The sequence below is a fragment of the Eriocheir sinensis genome, chromosome 7, assembly GCF_024679095.1.
Source record: "Eriocheir sinensis breed Jianghai 21 chromosome 7, ASM2467909v1, whole genome shotgun sequence".
In the NCBI taxonomy this organism is placed as follows: domain Eukaryota; kingdom Metazoa; phylum Arthropoda; class Malacostraca; order Decapoda; family Varunidae; genus Eriocheir; species Eriocheir sinensis.
The window spans coordinates 25,972,279-25,991,886 of record NC_066515.1 but is presented as its reverse complement, the minus strand read 5'-3'; the positions used below and the strand labels follow the sequence as shown (position 1 = coordinate 25,991,886).

At 42.1% G+C, this 19,608-nt stretch overlaps 2 protein-coding genes across 3 annotated transcripts in view; one reads left to right on the top strand and one right to left on the bottom strand.

Moving 5' to 3' along the window:
• Positions 1–8,525, top strand: part of LOC126995182 (glutamate receptor-like) — a 25,727-nt gene extending 17,202 nt beyond the window's left edge. For both annotated transcript variants that reach the window (XM_050854485.1, XM_050854486.1), the window contains 8 exons: positions 233–327; positions 1,558–1,740; positions 2,718–2,944; positions 4,338–4,558; positions 4,792–4,918; positions 5,417–5,582; positions 7,111–7,294; positions 7,524–8,525. In XM_050854485.1, the coding sequence (XP_050710442.1) occupies positions 233–327; positions 1,558–1,740; positions 2,718–2,944; positions 4,338–4,558; positions 4,792–4,918; positions 5,417–5,582; positions 7,111–7,294; positions 7,524–7,601 (1,281 nt within the window). In that variant the 3' untranslated portion in view covers positions 7,602–8,525. The remainder of the gene's footprint in view (positions 1–232; positions 328–1,557; positions 1,741–2,717; positions 2,945–4,337; positions 4,559–4,791; positions 4,919–5,416; positions 5,583–7,110; positions 7,295–7,523) is intronic.
• A 1,467-nt stretch (positions 8,526–9,992) lies between these two features.
• On the bottom strand, positions 9,993–18,632 carry LOC126995181 (ionotropic receptor 93a-like). The gene is made up of 11 exons (XM_050854484.1): positions 17,954–18,632; positions 17,216–17,349; positions 16,676–16,801; positions 16,126–16,370; positions 15,077–15,259; positions 14,220–14,394; positions 13,483–13,719; positions 12,102–12,370; positions 11,387–11,521; positions 10,908–11,094; positions 9,993–10,470 (listed from the first exon to the last, which is right to left on the bottom strand). Exons 1-11 carry the CDS (start codon positions 18,087–18,089, stop codon positions 10,198–10,200), a joined length of 2,100 nt encoding a protein of 699 aa, XP_050710441.1. The 5' UTR covers positions 18,090–18,632; the 3' UTR covers positions 9,993–10,197.
• Between the last annotated feature and the right edge of the window lie 976 nt (positions 18,633–19,608).

The following is a 19,608-nucleotide window of genomic DNA, read 5'->3' as shown; positions in this document are numbered from 1 at the left end:
CATTTTCTAATTTCAATGGGTAACTCTTGCATTTCCTCAGCTCCCCGGGTAGACATTGATATATTATGCCTATCTATACATTTCAAAAACCTTTACAAATACATTCACTCTCTTACACCCCTAGAAAGCAGCAAACTAACCCCCATTGCCTTTGTTCAACTTTCAACACCCTTATATAAATTAACCTTATTACTTAACAAATTCCCATTCCATCCCCTTTCCCTTATTCCAGGTGTTTCAGTTCATGTCGCTGTACCTGGGCGCGGACAACATCACCGGCTTCGTGGGGGACATCGTTAGCACGCTCAAGAACGCACATAATTTCTCGTATGTTATGAAAAAAATGAATGTGCTGTTTTAGTTTCATCTATATTTACTTTATTAACTTTCTTTGCTAAGTAATGTAAGATGAGGTCCAATATACGTAGATTTTCTTCTTTTTTCTTCTTTTTTACAACAAAGGAGACAGCTCAAGGGCACAAAAAAAGGAAACAATAATAATAAAAAAAAAAAAAAGCCTGCTACTCGCTGCTCCTAAAAAGAATCCAAAGAGGTGGCCGAAAGAGGGGTCGATTTCGGGAGGAGATATATATATATTTTTTTTCTTTTTATCTCTTTTTAATATCTCTTTCATCTCTCTTTAATCCGTCGCAACTAAAGAGTCAACCACATATGGAATCAATACAAACTAAATTAAGATTATGCCAATGGAAACTCCTCACCATATATCTGACAACATTCTTCTGCCTTTCCACATAAAACCAAAAAAATGAAGCCTCTGTCTCCCTAAAATTGATACCCATACCTTAAACCCAATATACTGTATACAAAAAACACAATAAAAGATTATCCCTATGGAAACTCCTCACCATATATCTGACAACATTCTTCTGCCTTTCCACATAGAACTAAAAAAATGAAGCCTCTGTCTCCCTAAAATTAATACCCATACCTTAAACCCAATATACTGTATACAAAAAACACAAAAAAGGTTATCCCTATATGGAAACTCCTCACCCTGTATCAGACAACATTCTCCACTTTTTCCACAAAACTCCATAAATATATACCCATACCTTAAACCCAATATACAGTATACAAAAAACATAAAAGCTACTGTCCAACTATACTTATGATGGAATTAAACATAGTACAGAGCTTTAGCATATACCCTCAACTCTACATTTACTGTTAGGAGTACAGATACACCTTGACTTTCTTTCCCCTTTCCCTTGCCTTCCCTTCCTTTCCCTGCCCTTACCTTCCCTTCCCTTCCCTACCCTACCCTTGTCTTCCTTTCCCTTCCTTACCCATCGCTACCCTTGTCTTCCCTTCCCTTCCCTTCCCTTCCCTATCATTCCCTTCCCTTCCCTACCCTACCCTTTCCTTCCTTTCCCTTCCCTTCCCTTCTCTCTCAATGAAACATCCTAAGCATCATATACCTTACAACTAAAACATTTCTGGCCTTCCCTTAATCATCTTCTCGTCTTTTTCTAGTTTTTTCATCTTCAGTTTTGCTATTTCTTCCTGGTTTTCCTTCCTGTTCCACCCCTCCAGGCTCAGCCACAACGTCCTGGAGGGCTACGCTTATGGCAAGATCAAGGAGGGGTCAAAAAGCGAGTGGACAGGCATGGTGGGTTCCCTGCAGTCCCGGGAGGCTGACCTGACTGTCTCCGAGCTCTCTATTACGAAGGAGAGGCAGGAAGTGGTCACCTATACACAGCCTATTTACATCATAAGGTGAGGAAGTTAAGAAGTCTGGTTTTGTTTTTAGATACTTTTCCTGTCACCTCTCCATTTAATTAAGGTAAGGTAAGGTGCTCTATAGATTTAATTATTTTCTTAGTAACTTTTCTAAACGTATCCAAAAAAGACAAGTGCCAATATTACGATCTCTCCCTTCCTTAAGTCTGGTTTTGTTTTTCGATACATTTCCTGTCACCTCTCCATTTAATTAAGGTAAGATGAGGCAATACATAGATTTTATTATTTTTCTTGCTATCATTTCTAAACGTATCCTAAAAAAGACAAATGCCAATATTACAATCTCTCCCTTCCTTAGCCATTCCCTTGACACCAGTCCAAATAATCTTAGAGAGACGTGTTTCCAGCTTTCAAACAACTTTTTCCAAGGGTCGCAAAGATTGGTAAGGTTCACACTAACAACCTACCCTATTAAATCAACTTATCAAATCAATAACCTCAAATGGCAAGGCTTATAAGGGGAGGAACTTGTAGAATCAATAACCTAGAGAAAGACTGTTACAAAATCTCTAATCTCATTTTCTTTCCACAGCCATAAGCTCTTCATGGCAACTCAATACCCTAACCTATGCTCTTAAATCAACTCATCAAATCAATAACGTCAAATGGCAAGGCTTATTAAGGGAGGAACTTGTAGAATCAATTACCTAGAGAAGAACTGCTTACAAAATCTCAAACCTCACCATTTTTTCCACAGCCGTAAGCTCTTCGTGGGAACTCAATACCCTAGCCTACCCTATTAGATTATAACTTGTAGAATCAATTACCTAGAGAAGAACTGCTTACAAAATCTCAAACCTCACCTTTTTCTCCACAACCATAAGCTTTGTCTGGCAACTCAATACCTTAACCTACGCTCTTAAATTAACTCATCAAATCAATAACCTTCAAATGGCAAGGCTTATTAGGGGAAGACCTGCTTACAACATCAAAACCTTACCTTTTCTCCACAGCCGTAAGCTCTTCGTGGCAACTCAGGAGGATTTCGCCAAGAAGATGCTGGCGTACACCACCCCCATGGACACCGCCCTCTACTGGTGCATCCTAATGAACATGGTGGGGCTGGCGGGGATCCTCTACTTCATTGAGCGCCTCCAGCGGGTCTATGTGCCTATGGAGGAGAAGCCCGTCAGTATGAGTGTGGCCTGCTGGTACATGCTCTCGGCTTTACTGCAGCAGGGTGAGTGGGGGTGATAGTGGTGGTGGTGGTGGTGGTGGTGTGGATAATGAGGATAATGATAGGAGGAATAAGGAAAGAAAAACAAGCTTGATTGAGGGAAGGAAAGTAAAAGGAAGGTAGGAATGAATGTAGGAAGGAAGGAAGAAGTTGGAAGAATTGAGGACGGCAGAAATGAGGGAAGGGTAGGGAATGAGGGAATGATAGGAGGAATAAGGAAGGAAAAACAAGCTTGAATGAGGGAAGGAAAGTAAAAGGAAGGTAGGAATGAATGTAGGAAGGAAGGAAGGAAGAAGTTGAAAGAATTAAGGACAGCAGAAATGAGGGAAGGATAGGGAATGAGGGAATGATAGGAGGAATAAGGAAAGAAAAAGGAGCTTGATTGAGGGAAGGAAAGTAAAAGGAAGGTGGGAATGAATGTAGGAAGGAAGGAAGAAGTTGAACGAAAGAAGGACAGCAGAAATGAAGGAAGGGAAGGAAGTGAGGGAATGATAGGAGGAATAAGGAAAGAAAAACAAGCTTGATTGAGGGAAGGAAAGTAAAAGGAAGGAAGGAATGAATGTAGGAAGGAAGGAAGGAAGAAGTTGAAAGAATTAAGGACAGCAGAAATGAGGGAAGGATAGGGAATGAGGGAATGATAGGAGGAATAAGGAAAGAAAAACAAGCTTGATTGAGGGAAGGAAAGTAAAAGGAAGGTAGGAATGAATGTAGGAAGGAAGGAAGAAGTTGAAAGAATTAAAGACGGCAGAAATGAGGGAAGGAAAGTTAAGAGTGAAGATATTTCCCTCTCCTGTCTTTCCCTTCCATCTTTACAATGTCTTCCTCCTCTTCCTCTTTCGCATATACTGTCCCATCTTCTCCATCATCTTCAACACCTTCTCCTCCAACCTAAGACTCCACTACCAGCATTGAATCTATTGTACACTTTTTTCCTTGTTTTCCTTCCTTTCTCTTCCTCTGTTTTCCTTTTCAATAACAATTTTTCATCTTTTAATCTCCTTCCTCATTAATATCTTTCCTCTTCTAACTCTTTCTCTTATATTTTTCCATGTTTTCCCTTCCTTTCTCTTCCTCTGCTTTCCTTTTCACTAACAATTTTCCATCTTTTAATCTCTTTTCTCATTAATATCTTTCCCTTTCATCATGTCTTTCCTTTACAATGCCTTCCTCTTCTTCCTCTTTTTCCATGTTTTCCCTTCCTTTCTCTTCCTCTGCATTCCATTTCACTTAACACTTTTCCATCTTTTAATCTCCTTCGTCAATAATACCCTTCAATCTCTTCCTTTCCTTTCCTTCCTTTTTATCATAGCTTTCCTTTACAATGTCTTCCTCTTCTTCCTCATTCTCTTATAGGCCTACTCTCCCATCTTCAACACCCTCTCCCTCACCCCTATAGGCTCCACCACCTGCCCCATCAGCATGGCAGCGCGAGGCATCTACTGGCTAGGCTACAGTGTGTCGCTCATCGTCTATACCGCCTATTCGGCCACTCTGGTCTCGCATCTGACGGTGGAGCAACCCGCAGCCCTGCCCTTCAACAACCTCCAACAGCTGGCGCGGCAGAGCGGATGGGACGCCGGGTGCAATAATAATGATCTGTTTCAAGTGACAGCCACGGTGGGTTTCGGTCATTGCTCTTTGTTTTGTTATTTCTGGTCCTTGTTTTGTTATTTCTGGTCCTCATCCTCTTCTATATAGTTTCACATTTTCTCCATCTATCTATCTATCTTAATATTCACAAAGTCCCATTGATATTGTTTCACTTACACTCTCTAGTCTTTATGATAGGGTCTGTGTTGTCTGAATATATGTATAAATCTATGTAAATCTCTCTCTCCCCTTCTCGGCAGCAAACTTGTGTGGACTCCCAGACTCAGGAGTGCCGAGTGCTGCGACAGGTGTGGCAGGAAGTGGTCATGAGGTCTGAGGACAACCTGGTGGACTCCTACAGTGAGGGACTCGAGAAGGTCCTCAGTGGTAAGTCCTTGAGGGGACCGTTTGCTGCGATTGGCACGGATTTGGCCTTCACAGGTAGCCTGGTAACATACAGTCCCAGGTCTTTCTCTGCCTCTGTGGTGGATAGTGGAGTGTTTCCCATGTGGTATTTGTGTGCTGGATATCCCTTCATTGGTAGCCTGGTAACATATGGTCCCAGGTCTTTCTCTGCCTCTGTGGTGGATAGTGGAGTGTTTCCCATGTGGTATTTGTGTGCTGGATATCCCTTCACTGGTAGCCTGGTAACATACAGTCCCAAGTCTTTCTCTGCCTCTGTGGTGGATAGTGGAGTGTTTCCCATGTGGTACTGGTATGCTGGATATCCCCTCCCAAGGTGCATGACTTTACATTTATCTTCATTGAATTGTAGCAGCCACTTTTTGCTCCATTCCTGCAGCTTGGTGATATCTTCTTGTAGGAAATCTGTAGCCAAGGGGTTAAACAAGAATAACACCCACCAAACCCACAACCCCTTTCCAGGCAAGTATGTGTTCATCGGCGTGGACATCAACACCCACAACTACATTCGCTCCATGCCCTCGGTGGACGCCTGCCGCATCAAGGAGCTCCCGGGGCGCTACATCACAGGCGGCATCGCTATCGGCCTGCAGAAGCACTCCCCCTTCAGGACAGTGTTTGACCATAGGTGGGTGGGTGTGGCGTGGGATAATGAATGAATATAATAAAAAAAGAATAGATAAATAGGTAAATAAAGAAATATATAACTTAACCCGGTAGCAGTGACAGGCCAAATTTGTGGCTTTACTGTGTACCAGCGATGGGCCAAATTTGTGGCTTTACTGTGTACCAGTGACGGGCCAAATTTGTGGCTTTACTGTGTACCAGTGACGGGCCAAATTTGTGGCTTTACTGTGTACCAGTGACGGGCCAAATTTGTGGCTTTACTGTGTACCAGTGACGGGCCAAATTTGTGGCTTTACTGTGTACCAGTGACGGGCCAAATTTGTGGCTTTACTGTGTACCAGCGATGGGCCAAATTTGTGGCTTTACTGTGTAGCAGTGACGGGCCAAATTTGTGACTTTACCGTGTACCAGTGACGGGCCAAATTTGTGGTTTTACCGTGTACCAGTGACGGGCCAAATTTGTGGTTTTACCGTGTACCAGCGACGAGCCAAATTTGTGGCTTTACCATGTACCAGCGACGGGCCAAATTTGTGGCTTTACCGTGTACCAGTGACAGGCCAAATTTGTGGCTTTACCATGTACCAGCGACGGGCCAAATTTGTGGCTTTACCATGCACCAGCAACGGGCCAAATTTGTGGCTTTGCCGTGTACCAGCGACGGGCCAAATTTTTGCCATGATATAACCCCCCAAAAATAGATGATGCATAAACTGATCACAAATGCGGATATATATTATGAAATGGTTTGCGTGAGTTATGATTTTTTCTCATTATTCTCGCTTAGAGGGGCCTTTAAGAAACATGATCCCTGCAGCTACCAGGTTAACAAACTTTTATGTACTTCCTTTACTTAATTTTACTTCCTTTTACTTGCTGGTTCCATGTTATTTTTTTCTTTTCTATGGTGAAGCGGTTAGCATGCCTACCTGTGAATCTGTGAGCTCAGGTTCATATCCCAGCCCTGGCAGTCACAGCTCACCCAACTGTTCATTCTCCCTTTCGACAAGCTAAAAATAAACCTGGGTGCATATGCTACAGCTGGGGTCTCAGTGCTCATCTCCAATGGGCAGTGTGACATCCGGGTAACCACAGTTTACCTTCCCCTGGTTTCCCAAGGTACCCATTTTATCACACAGCCTGAAAGGGAAGATGAAGAGCTGTGTGGGCTGTATACCAACTACCCAGGCCCATGGATTCAAAGCTAGACGTCCTAACCACTACCCTATAGCTCCTAACCCATCCGCTGTGATTGGCACGGATTTCGCCGTCACTGGTAGCCTGGTAACACATACTCCCACGTCTTTCTCTGCCTCTGTGGTGGATAGTGGAGTGTTTCCCATGTGGTATTGGTATGCTGGATATCCCCTCCCAAGGTGCAGGACTTTACATTTTCTCTTAACTGAATTGTAGCAGCCACTTTTTGTTCCATTCCTGAAGCTTAGTGATGTCTTCTTGTAAGAAATCTGCAGTGAAGGGGTTAATTTACACATGGGGCAACTAATCTAACCATCTATCCCTTCATCTTCAGCCTACAGAAGATGCGTGAGTCGGGCCTGATGGACAAGCTACGCAGGAAGTGGATGTCGGCGGGTGACAGGGCATGTGGAAGGAAGAATACAGTCACGGCGAGTCTCTCCGATGTGGCGGTAATCTTCATCCTCCTCATGGGCGGTGCGGGCTTCAGCTGTCTCCTACTGGGTCTGGAACATGCCGTGAGTGGTGTGACTTTTGGGGGGAGTAAGGGGAAGGAGGGGGGTAAGTAGTATTTTTTTAATTTTTTTATGTATCTTGTAATTTGCTTTGTTTTGGTTGATTTTCCTTCCTTCATCTTCATCATCATCTTTTCCTCCCACTCTTCTGCCTCTTCTTCTTTACCTACCCTCTACCTTCCTTCATCAAGCCCTTCCCAGGTAGCTATTAATTAACATATGGTATTTACAGGTAAAGTATGTTTCCCTGAGGTGGCTGGCCAAACCGCACACACATCACTGGCAAGAGGAGTCAAGAGGAGTTTTTTAACCAAGAGGAGGACTGAGGTGCATGCATGGAGAAGAAAGAGGAAAGAGAAGGATCATGAATGGAGGTAGAGAAGCAGAAGGTGATGATAAAGAGGAATTATAAAGAGGAAGATTCATGAGAGAAAGGATAAAAAATGCAAAAAAAAAAAAAAAATAATGATAATATGAGAAATAAAGAGCATATAAGAGGCAAAGAGGAGAACTGAGGAGAATAAAAGAGGAAGAGCATATATGTGAGAGAAGAAAAGCTAGATTCAAGAGGATGCTAAGAGGACCAGGAGGAAGCATAGATATAAAACAATACCACCATAAGTTAGATTTAAGAGGATACTAAGAAGACCAAGAGTTAGAATAGAGAAAAAACTCACCCAAAGGAAACAAGAGGATCTAAGAGGAAGGTGTTTCAAGAGGGAGAGGAATCACACCTTTTTAACACCTGTAGTCAATGTAATCTAAACCTAATTACTACATTCACTATTAGCTTAACCCGGTACCAGCGACGGGCCAAATTTGTGGCTTTACCGTGTAGCAGCGACGGGCCAAATTTGTCTTTACCGTGTAGCAGCGACACGCCAAATTTGTGGTATTACCGTGTAGCAGCGACAGGCGAAATTTGAGGCTTTACCATGTAGCAGCGACAGGCCAAATTTGTGGCATTACCGTGTACCAGATGGGCCAAATCTGTGGCTTTACTGTGCACCAGAGACGGGCCAATTTTTTGCCATGATACAAACCCCCCAAAATTGATGATGCCTAAACTGATCACAGATGCATTGATATATATTATGAAATGGTTTGAGTGAGTGATGATTTTTTCTCATTTTTCTCACTAGAGGGACCATCAAGAAACATGATCCCCGCAGCTACCGGGTTAACCAAGACCATCTGTGTACCTTAATAACTTATACGTGTACATGCTCACAAATATATATGATAGATTAGTGATATTTGTTTTCATATGATATAACCTGAGACTTAATAAACACCAATAAGAGTAAGAAAGGAAAGTGAACAGAAAAATATTGAGAAAAATCGAATGGTACAGTAGGTCACAAGAAACACACATTATGAAAACCTATTCCAACATGCTCACAAATATAAATAATAGATTAAAGTGTTATTTATCTATATGTATCCCAAGAAAAGTGTTCCGAAAGAGTAAAAATATATAAACAATATTGTACAGTAAGTCAATAAAACACACATTATGAAAACTCAACCCAACATGCTCGCAAATATACATAATAGGTTAGCGTTATTAGTTCTTATATGTAACCTGAGACTTACAACCAATAAGCAACGATACTGTAATAATAGTAAATAGCAAATAGTAAATAGCATAGTAATAGCAATAGTAATAATAAAAGAAGGAATTAATTACTCTCATGTCGACTGTGTTATTTGTTCTTATATGTAACCTGAGACTTACAACCAATAAGCAACGATACTGTAGTAATAGAAAATAGCAAATAGTAAATAGCATAGTAATAGCAATAGTAATAATAAAAGAAGGAATTAATTACTCTCATGTCGACTGTGTTATTTGTTCTTTTATGTAACCTGAGACTTGCAACCAATAAGCAACGTTAGTGTAGTAATAGTAAATAGCAAATAGTAAATAGCATAGTAATAGCAATAGCAATAGAAGGAATTAATTACTCGTACGTCGACTGTCATTTGTTCTTTTATGTAACCTGAGACTTACAACCAATAAGCAATAATAGTGTAATAATAATAAATAGCAAATAGTAAATAGAATAGAAATATCAATAGCAAAAGGAATGAATTAGTGTGTTATTCTATTTACGAAAGGTGGACAAGTAACACAAAATAAAGCAGGAGAAACCAATAAAAAATCAAGATATGTAAACAAGGAATATATAGAATGCAAATAATTAAACAATGGACGTTAAATAAACAATACAGACTAAATAAACAAAGATGGAGAGATAAGTAACAGAATCACGTAAGACCACCGCTGACTGACTATTTTTTCCCCCTTTTTCTCCCTTTTCCTTAATTGTCACGTGATACCTCCCACTCCCTTTTCTTCCCTATTGTCTTACCTTTATTTTCCGTGTATGTAATGGCGTCTCCTCCTCTTAGTTCTCCTTTTATTAGGTATTATAACACTAACACGCGCCATTCCCGCTCTCTCGCACATGTAAGCAAAAGCCGCAGACAAATGACGGTCGGGAAGCGTCTGGCAATATGTATTTCTCTTATTTTTATTATTCAACTATTTCCATCGTTTCTATTATTTTATTACTGATGCTATTTCTATATTCTCACCTTTTTCCTTCGATTGCCTTCCTCTGGGACCTTACATACGGGCATTTTCAAGTTTTTTCACGTTATAAGTGTCGCGAATTTCAATAATACACTGGAATGGGTATTTTATTATTGCATTTTAGAGAACAAACTTACTAACTAGAATTAATGAACTAAAAGAAACTGACCCAGAAACAAAGGAATAAAAACAGCACTTCAACGGAACGACTAAAATAAAACAGTTTCCCTAAACAGTTTCACCTCGCCCCCCAAATTTAGTAATCTTCAGACTCTTCTACTCGACTCTAATTCTTCTTATAGGCCTACTACTTCAAATTCTCTCTTCCTCTCGTGTCCAGTCGTATCGCTATGCACTCCCCAATGAAGAGGAAACCGCCAAAGAGGAGGCCGAGGAAGAGGACAAAGAGGGGTCCTTGAAGATGGGTGAGAGAGAGGGCTTGTATGAGTGACCCTTCTGTTCCTTTCTCTTCCTCATTGTTCTCATTTCCTTTCTCCTCCTCCTCCTTCTCTCTTCTCTCCTTCCCTCTCTTCCTTGCCTCTGCCATCACGTCCTTGCTCCATTTTTCGTATAGACCAGCCTGGGGAAGAAAGAAAATGGGACAGGTTGATTTCTATAGTTCTAGTTCTATTCGCATTTATATATTTACGTATAACAAAGAAGATGGACATTCAATTATTCCTTTTTTTTCTTTTCTTTTTTTCAATCTCTTTATCTCTCCTTGCTTTCTTTCCATTTTTAAATTATTCCTTCTTTTTTTCCTTTCATTTCAATCTCTTTATTTTTCCTTCTTGCTTTATTTCCTTCTTTTCTTTCTTTATTTCCTGTTTGCTTTCTTTCTTTAGTTTCATTCTTTTTTTCTCTGCACGATTATGTTTCTTTCTTAAATGCCTGATAGTCTGTGTTTCTATATATCTATCTATCTATCTCAATATATCTATTCGGCCCATCCACCCCCTTTCTCCTACTTTCTTCCCTTCTTCTTCTTCCCTTCCTTTCCCTCCTTCTCCCCCTCACCTCCTTAACAGCCATGATGCAGCGGTCCAGTCTGGGTTTGTACGGGGCGTCGTGGGGCAGGGGCCAGGCGGAGAGTCCCGGAAACACGCTGTCCCGGCCCAGGTACAGCGCGGTGCTCCCGTCCCGCAATGTGAAGCTCTCCGCGATTACCAGCTCGAGGTAGCGTCTGACTTGGATGTGAGCTTGTCTGTTTGAGAGGGAGAGAAGAGAGGGTGTTAGAGGTGTTTGGGTTGGGGTGTGTGTGTTTGTGTATGTGTTTTAATGTGTGTGTGTGAGTGTGTTTGTTTTGAGTTATTTTTTCATCTTTTGTGTCTACTACTACTACTACTACTACTACTACTACTACTACATCATCTACACTTCGTCATTATTAATACCCCTCTCTCCCATTTCTACCCTTCCTTCCTTCCCATCCTTTCCTCTCCCATCCCTCCCTTCCCTCCCATCTCCTCTCCCTTCCCTTCCCTCCCATCACTCACTTGTCACTAGCTTGGGTGAGTCCCTCCTCTGCCGAGCCCACGAGATCCATGCGCTGCGCCAAGGCCTTATATACCTGGCTGTCCGACTGGCTGTAGAAATCCTTGAACTGCGCGCCATAGGGAGGCATTGTTACCCTAGGCGTGGGGAGAAACGGGGACTTTAGGGTAAGGTTGGTAAGACTGATGTTGATGGCGATGAAAGAACGACGAAGAGAAGGAAATGGTACTGGATGAGATAAGAGAACGAAGTGGGAAGGAGAACGAAGGAAAGATGAAAGAAAGGAAAACCAAAAAAAGCAAGAAAAATGAAAAAAAGGTAGAGAAGGAAATGGTACTGGAAATGATAAGAGAAGGAAGTGGGAAGGAGAACGAAGGAAAGATGAAAGAAAGGAAAACGAAAAAAGCAAGAAAAGTGAAAAAAAGGAAAAAGAGAAAAACAAAGAAAACAGGAAAATAAAAATGCATAACTAAATAAATAAATAAATCACTAACTAACTAATTTCATGAATAATGTAACACACAAAGACAGAAAAACAGTTATAGATGAAAAAAAATAAAACATTCACGTTAAACCTCATTTTTTTCAACTAATAAAAAGCAGATTAAGCAAAAAAAAAATATATAAAAACACAAACAAAGTAAAAATCACACACACACACACACACACACACACACACACACACACACACACACACACACACACACACACACTCACTTCCTCACCACCTGTACCAGCTGCACCAAAGTCTCGGGGCGCGGCGGGTACTTCGGTATCGTAAGGGACGCCGTCAGGTTCCCGCGGTAGGCTGACCCGATGACAAGAGCGAACAGAAGCCAGGCGCCGAGTACTAACCGCCCCCTTGCGACCTTCAGCTTCTTCCCCTCCTGGGTCAGATCTTGGCCCAGGAGTGTCCGTAGCACCTCCCCCAGTAAGGAAGACATGCGAGGGGTTGGGGTGGCTTGCTGGTTGAGGACGCGGATCATCTGTTGACGCGTGGAAATGTTGCTTCCGTTAGTGTTGGCGGTCTTGGTGTTTTGTTAGGGGAAAGATGAGCGTGAGTGAGTGTGAGGAATGAGGGAAAAGAAGGAAGAAGGAATATGAAAAACAGGGTAATTATCGAGAGGAAGGATAGGGTTTAAATGTAGATAAGAGGAAAGGAAGGAAAAATGAGAAGGGTAAAGGAGGAGGAGGAGGAGGAGGAATGATTACGAGAAAGAAAAAGGGTTGGTCAAGAAAAGGTAAAATGGGAAGAAGAAAGGAAAAAGAAGAGTGGAAAAGAGAAATAAGAAAGTTTAAAAAGAATGGACAGATACGGGGCGATAAACTCTACGCTTCCGTCATGCCATATTTCATTTACATCTTGATAGGAACTTATATATATTATTATTATCCTCTCAAGAACGATTTTAACCTGTAATCCTTCCCAGAAAACCGAAACTTCTGCAACAATAGACAGCGTTAACCCATCTCACACCAAAGAAAACGGAAACTTTTAATGCCCAACTCAAGCCAACGAACATTAACCTTATACTTTTATAAAAATAGACAGCTGCAATCCTTCCCAGAAAACCGAAACTTCTGCAACAATAGACAGCGTTAACCCATCTCACACCAAAGAAAACGGAAACATTTAACGGCCAACTCAAGTAAACGAACTAAGGGTCATATTCTCAAACATTTCGGAGTTTAAGCACATATAATTAAAGGCTTTCATAAGAGTTTGGGGCATTTCCAGGGGTAGCTTGATGACCCTGGTGCACCGTTGCTAGATTATCGTACTCAGAGCATTGTATTTACCGGTTTCTGACGCATAACTATAGCCAAGAAATATTATTTTAACGATAAATATAAATGAATCTCGTTATTAGGGACCAGGAGACAATTTTTGGGTCGGAAGTCGGTAAATATAAGAGGCTGAATACGACAATCTGGCAACGTTGCCCTGGTGGTAGTGTGACCCTTCTTCTGTACCATGAACCTATAAAAAACACTCACAAGAACCCGATTAATCTCCTTTTCGGCCTTTGGAAATAATTAATGTGAGATGCTGTAGCGTCTGAGGATACCAACTTGAACCTCACACGCACCCACCCACCTGTACCAAGATGACGGGGACGAGGAAGAGGGCGAAGAGGATGAAGAGCCACACCTCATTGGCCAGCGGGTAGTAGAGACTGAGAAACTGCGGCTCGAGAACGGGCTTGGTCATACAGAAGGTCGGGGAGGCGTACTCGTAGGGGTAGGAGAAGTCGTACCGCTTGAGGCGCTCCGGCAGCACAGCGTAGATGATCGTGGCCATGAGCGCCTGACGCTGCTCAACCTTCTGCGTCACCTGCGGGAGGACACGTGGGGGAAACATTGATTTACCTCTTAGTAAGTACCCGAGGAATTGTTTTGCTTTATTAAACGTAAATGATGAAAAAATATATAGTAGAGATGGACTTTGAAGAACCCGAAGGACTGTTTTGCTTTAGTAAACGTAAATGATGAAAAAATATATATAGTAGAGATGGACTTTGAAGCCATAACTAATAACTATACGGTGGGAGGGATACGAGTTTTGAATAGATAATGAGTACACTAATAAATAAATAGTTAAATAAACAAAATTATGAAAAAGAGAAAGTCAGAGGTATGAACGAGCCGAGACTAAAACAAAACAAAAAAACAAACTAAAACAACAACAGAAATACAAGAAAACCATCAGATACCATAAAAAAAAACAGTTCTCCTTCTCTACACCCTCGTCTTGACCCAAAACCCAAAACAAAAACAAAGACAACACAAACTAAACCAATCAAACAGAAAAAAAACAAAAGAATCACGCCTCACCTCGTCCCAGTCCACGGTAGGCAGGACACTAATGGTAAAATTCAGTGCTGAGGCCACGGCGTCGAGGAGGAGGTAGTCAGTCCCGTGGTGGCCGCCCTTTCCAGCCTCCCCGTCCCCCTCCAGCCAGTACGGGGGGAAGGGCTTCGCGGTCACCTGCACCTCGGCCCCGTGGAAGCTGGGGAGACACTTGGGTAACTGAGAAAAGACTGGGGACACTGGGGTAAGACTGGGGACACTGGGGTAAGACTGGGGACACTGGGGAAAGACTGGGGACACTGGGGTAAGACTGGGGACACTGGGGTAAGACTGGGGACACTGGGGTAAGACTGGGGACATTGGGGTAAGACTGGGGACACTGGGGTAAGACTGGGGACACTGGGGTAAGACTGGGAACACTGGGGAAAGACTGGGGACACTGGGGTAAGACTGGGGACACTGAGGTAAGACTGGGGACACTGGGGAAAGACTGGGGACACTGGGGTAAGACTGGGGACACTGAGGAAAGACTGGGGACACTGGGGTAAGACTGGGGACACTGGGGAAAGACTGGAGACACTGGGGTAAGACTGGGGACACTGGGGTAAAACTGGGGAGATCGGGGACACTTGAGAAAATGGGTGAAAGCTACTGAATTTAGGGATAACTTAGGGAAAACTGAGATAACGGGTATAGTAGTAGTAGTAGTAGTAGTAGTAGTAGTGGCAGCAGTAGTAGTAGTAGTAGTAGTAGTAGTAGTAGTAGTAGTAGTAGTAGTAGTAGTATAATGGTCTACAGGAAATGAAAGCTTGCAATATGAGCATAAAAAAAAACAATAACACATAAAACAAAACAAAACAAGAACGGAACACAAATCTTACTCGGAAAACTTATCTTGCAGGAGGTGGAGGCGGCGGTGTAGGTGGAGGAAGGAAGAGGAGGAGGAGGAGGAGGAGGAGGAGGAGGAGGAGGAGGAGTTGATACCCGGCGTCCCCTCCCACTCCCCCACCTTCGTCATACCGGGCCCCTCCCTATCGTAAGGTCGGTAGAGGTATACACCCACCCTGAGGAACACACAAACACACACACGTATTACCCATCACACCTAGCCAAGAAAACACTGGCCTCGTCTCCTATACCTGTACTGAGTTTATGACTTTTTTACATCAAGGGAGACAGCTCGAGGGTAATCAAATAAAAAATCCGTAGAAAGTCCTTTAAGCGCTGCTCCAATAAGAGTAACCAGAATAAGAAGTCAACAGAGAGGTCAGGTTCGGGAGAAGACTTACGGTTCGGGACTGCTTCCAGCTTTCCTTATACTCACCTAATAACGCTCATTTGATTATAACTTACTTGGCGTTAACGAGCAACCATATAATAAGTTAACAACCCTCATTTGATCATTACCTTCTATATATTCCTCTCACTTTCCCCGTATTAAATTAGCTATCCTCATTTGACTAAAACTTTCTATATTTACTTAGCTAACAACCCTCATTTGATTCGAACTTTCCTTTTACTGTATATTTTATTTGTAAACAACCCTAATTTGATCATTACCTTCTATATATTCCTCTCACTTTCCCCGTATTAAATTAGCTATCCTCATTTGACTAAAACTTTCTATATTTACTTAGCTAACAACCCTCATTTGACTCGAACTTTAATTATAATGTATACTTTATTTTATTTTTACGGTAAAGGAAGCAACACAAGGGCAACAAAAAAGAAAGTAGGCCTATAGAAAAAAAGCCCGCTAATCGCTGCTCCTATAAGAGAAAAGTAAGGAGTGGCCAAAAAAGAGGTCAATTTCGGGTGGAGAGGATTGGTTTAGGTATAATTTTAGGTATAATTTTAGGTTTAATTTTAGGTTTGGTTTAGGTTTAATTTTAGGTTTGGTTTAGGTTTCAGGGTCCTGTAGAGTCCTTACCCATGCATGTCCTCTGCGTCCGATTCCCTCAGGTTCATAAAAAGCGTGTTGGCCATCCTGAAAACCCAGTGTCGGCCCAGCAGCGGCGGCAGGAGGGTGGGGGCCATGCGCGTCACTACCAAGAGGCGTGTGTCCCCTGCCAGCAACCGCACGCCCTCGCTCGCCGCGGCCAAGGGAGCGAGGAGGCGCGGGCATGATGCGGTCACGAGAATGATAACCGTGAGGCACCAGGACCGCCGCCGCACCTGTGTCAAGGGATTTTATATTATGTAAGGGAAGATGATTTTTACGGTAATGATAAAAAGGAAATGAGAAAAGGAAAATAATTCGACACTAGCAAAAAATGAACCAAAGAATGTGGAAATAATAGGAAATACTTTACTAATCGAAAGAAGAATGTACAAAGGAGTTTATTCGCATTTATGTTCCGAGTAAAAAATCCTGTCACTCAAATAGAATATAAAAAGCAAACTGAATAAACTAACGAAACTAAATAATTGTATAAATAAAAAAAATCAACCTCAGGGCATCTAATTACCACCTGGCTCACCTGTCTCACTCTTCGCAGCACGTTCGCCAGGTGAGAGGTCGTTGAAGTCGCGTTGTCATGGTTACAGGTCGTTCCCGCCTCGAATAATGACCACCCAGCCGCTGCCGCCCCCCCAGCACCCCCCATCTGTGGTAGTAGTAGTAGTAGTAGTAGTAGTAGTAGTAGTAGTAGTAGTGGTAGTAGCGGTGGTTGTGGTGGTGGTTGTGGTAGTAGTAGTAGTAGTAGTAGTAGTAGTAGTAGTAGCGGTGGTTGTAGTAGTAGTAGTAGCAATAGTAGTAGTAGTAGTAGTAGCAATAGTAGTAGTAGTAGTAGTAGCAGAAGTGATATTTCTGTTGTGCACTGAACTGATAAAGCAAATATTTTATACGAACAAGAGACAGAGAAAGAAAAACAAATAAAGAAAATCTAATGAGGAAAAAACAACCCAATTAGTAATACAATATGACGCACGCAAAACGAATCAAAACAGGAACAAGGACGAGAAAAAAAAAAAAAGGACACATGCGACCCCCCCCCCCCCCCCCACACACACACACGTACCTGCTTTACGGCCGGCATCAAGGCACCACTCCGGCCCTCCGTCACGACCGCCACGGAGCACCTCGTCTCGCTATCCCTCCGCAAGATAGCATTCAGGTCACCCCAGACGCCTCCTCGCACCCCGCCAGCGCCCCCTGCAACACACACACACACACACACACACACACACACACACACACTAATTAAAGCGTAGATCCACTGTGGTCACGTTCACATACATATATACACGTACAGACGCCCCACGATATCCCGTTACCCTCCCCATGCAACACACACACACACACACACACACACACACACACACACACACACACACACACACAAAGGCACACGCACATCGGTCACGTAGGGTACACATACATAGACGCACACAGTCACGCCACGGTTTTATTACACTCGTGACTACGCCTCGATCCGTGGTGTAGTGGTTAGCGTGCCTAGCTACGAATCCATGGGCCCGGGGTTCGGAAAATGACACAAGCTTATAAGAAACCAAAGAACAATAAAAAAGTATAGATTTATCAAAACAAAATATTATATGACTCTGAAAAAGGAAACAAAAAAAGTAAAAATGATAACACCCCTTTATCGAAACTAAGCATTTTAACAATACCTAAAAAATAACCTAAAATTCAGTATCTTTCGAATCAAATGTAAATCGATTTCTCACTTAAATTTAAAGTACTTCAAAGCATCTTAATATTTATATACCAATCTTAACCATTATCAAATTCTTACCTTCATACGACGCATTGGTGATGGAGGCGGTGAAGGAAGAGGAGGAGGAAGAGGAAGAGGAAGAGGAAGAGGAGGAGGAAGGACACAAAATAGAAAGAAGAGCAAGGAAGAGACTGTATATATCACTCCTCTTCATTGCTCTTGATTTCTCCTCTTTCCTCTTTGTCAGATGTCCTCTTTGATTCCTTTAAACCACTTCTCTTCCTTAATCTTCTTTTCTTTCTCTCACTCGTCAATTTGTTTTAGTTTCCCTCTTTCCTCTTGATTTTCCTCTTCTTCCTCTTTACTCGCGTCTTTTTGTCCTTCTTTTTCAGTCTCTCAAACTTCTCTTCCTTATTTATCTATTTTTCTCTCGTTTATTCCTGTTTTTCACTATGTCTGCTCTTCTTTTCCTTTCTCTCTTTTCTTCTCCCTCTTCTTCCTCTTTCCTCGTAGTCTTTTTCCTCCTTTTCAACACTTCTCAAACTCAGATTCTTCTTTGTTCTCGTTTATCATTCTCTTCCTCACTGTTTCTCCTCTTCCTCGGTCTTTCCTCTTGTTCTCCCTCTCTCTCTTTCCTTCTTTCTCTCTCCTCTCTCTCCGCGGTTTTCTTTCCCTCCTCTACTTCTCGTCCTTTCAATCCACCATTTCTCCTTATTCTTCCTCGCTCTTGCTTCCTCACTCTTCTCCTCTTCACAACGAACTGCGAAAGACACGTACATGAGACGGAGGAAGAGGAAGAGGAGGAGGAGGAAGAGGAGGAGGAGGAGGAGGAGAAAAGAGCAGAAAGAATAATGATAATAATAGCCTAATACCTCCTTGTTCTACCTCCTCCATATTTCCTTCTTCGTATATTCTTTTTATAGAAGCAGCGAGTAGCGGGCTTTTTTTTATTATTGTTTCCTTTTTGTGTGCCCATGAGCTGTCTCCTTTGTTGTGAAAAAAAAAAAATCCTATATATCTTCTTTTCAATAGTCCTTCGTTATTCTGCAAAGCGTGTTAGAGGATAATAACTAGCGTAAGGCAGGAATCATCTACGCTAAATCATTCATATTGCGTGTCTGCCAGCGAGGTCTTGGAAATACATTAGGCTATGTCATCCTCATAAATCCTACGAAAGCCTTGTTAAAGCTTCCTTCTATAACACAAATCATTTTTAAAGCCCCAAAAATAGGTTACCCGCTTCCTCGTGATTGTTTCTTTACGTTCACGGTGTAAAAAATTTGTCAAACCACCACCAGGGTCATAAAACTAGCCTTGGAAATCCTCAGAAATCCTACGAAAGCCTTGTTAAAGCTTCCTTCTATAACACAAATCATTTATAAAGCCCGAAAAAGAGGTTACTCGCTTCCTCGTGATTGTTTCTTTACGTTCACGGTGTAGAAAATGTCAAACCACCACCAGGGTCATAAAACTGGCCATGGAAATGCTCATAAATCCTACGAAAGCCTTGTTAAAGCTTCCTTCAATAACACAAGTAATTTCTAAAGCCCAAAAAGAGGTTACCTGCTTCCTTGTGATTGTTTCTTTACGTTCACGGTGTAGAAAATTTGTCAAACCACCACCAGGGTCATAAAACTAGCCATGGAAATGCTCACAAATCCTACGAAAGCCTTGTTAAAGCTTCCTTCTATAACACAAATCATTTATAAAGTCCAAAAATGAGGTTACCCACT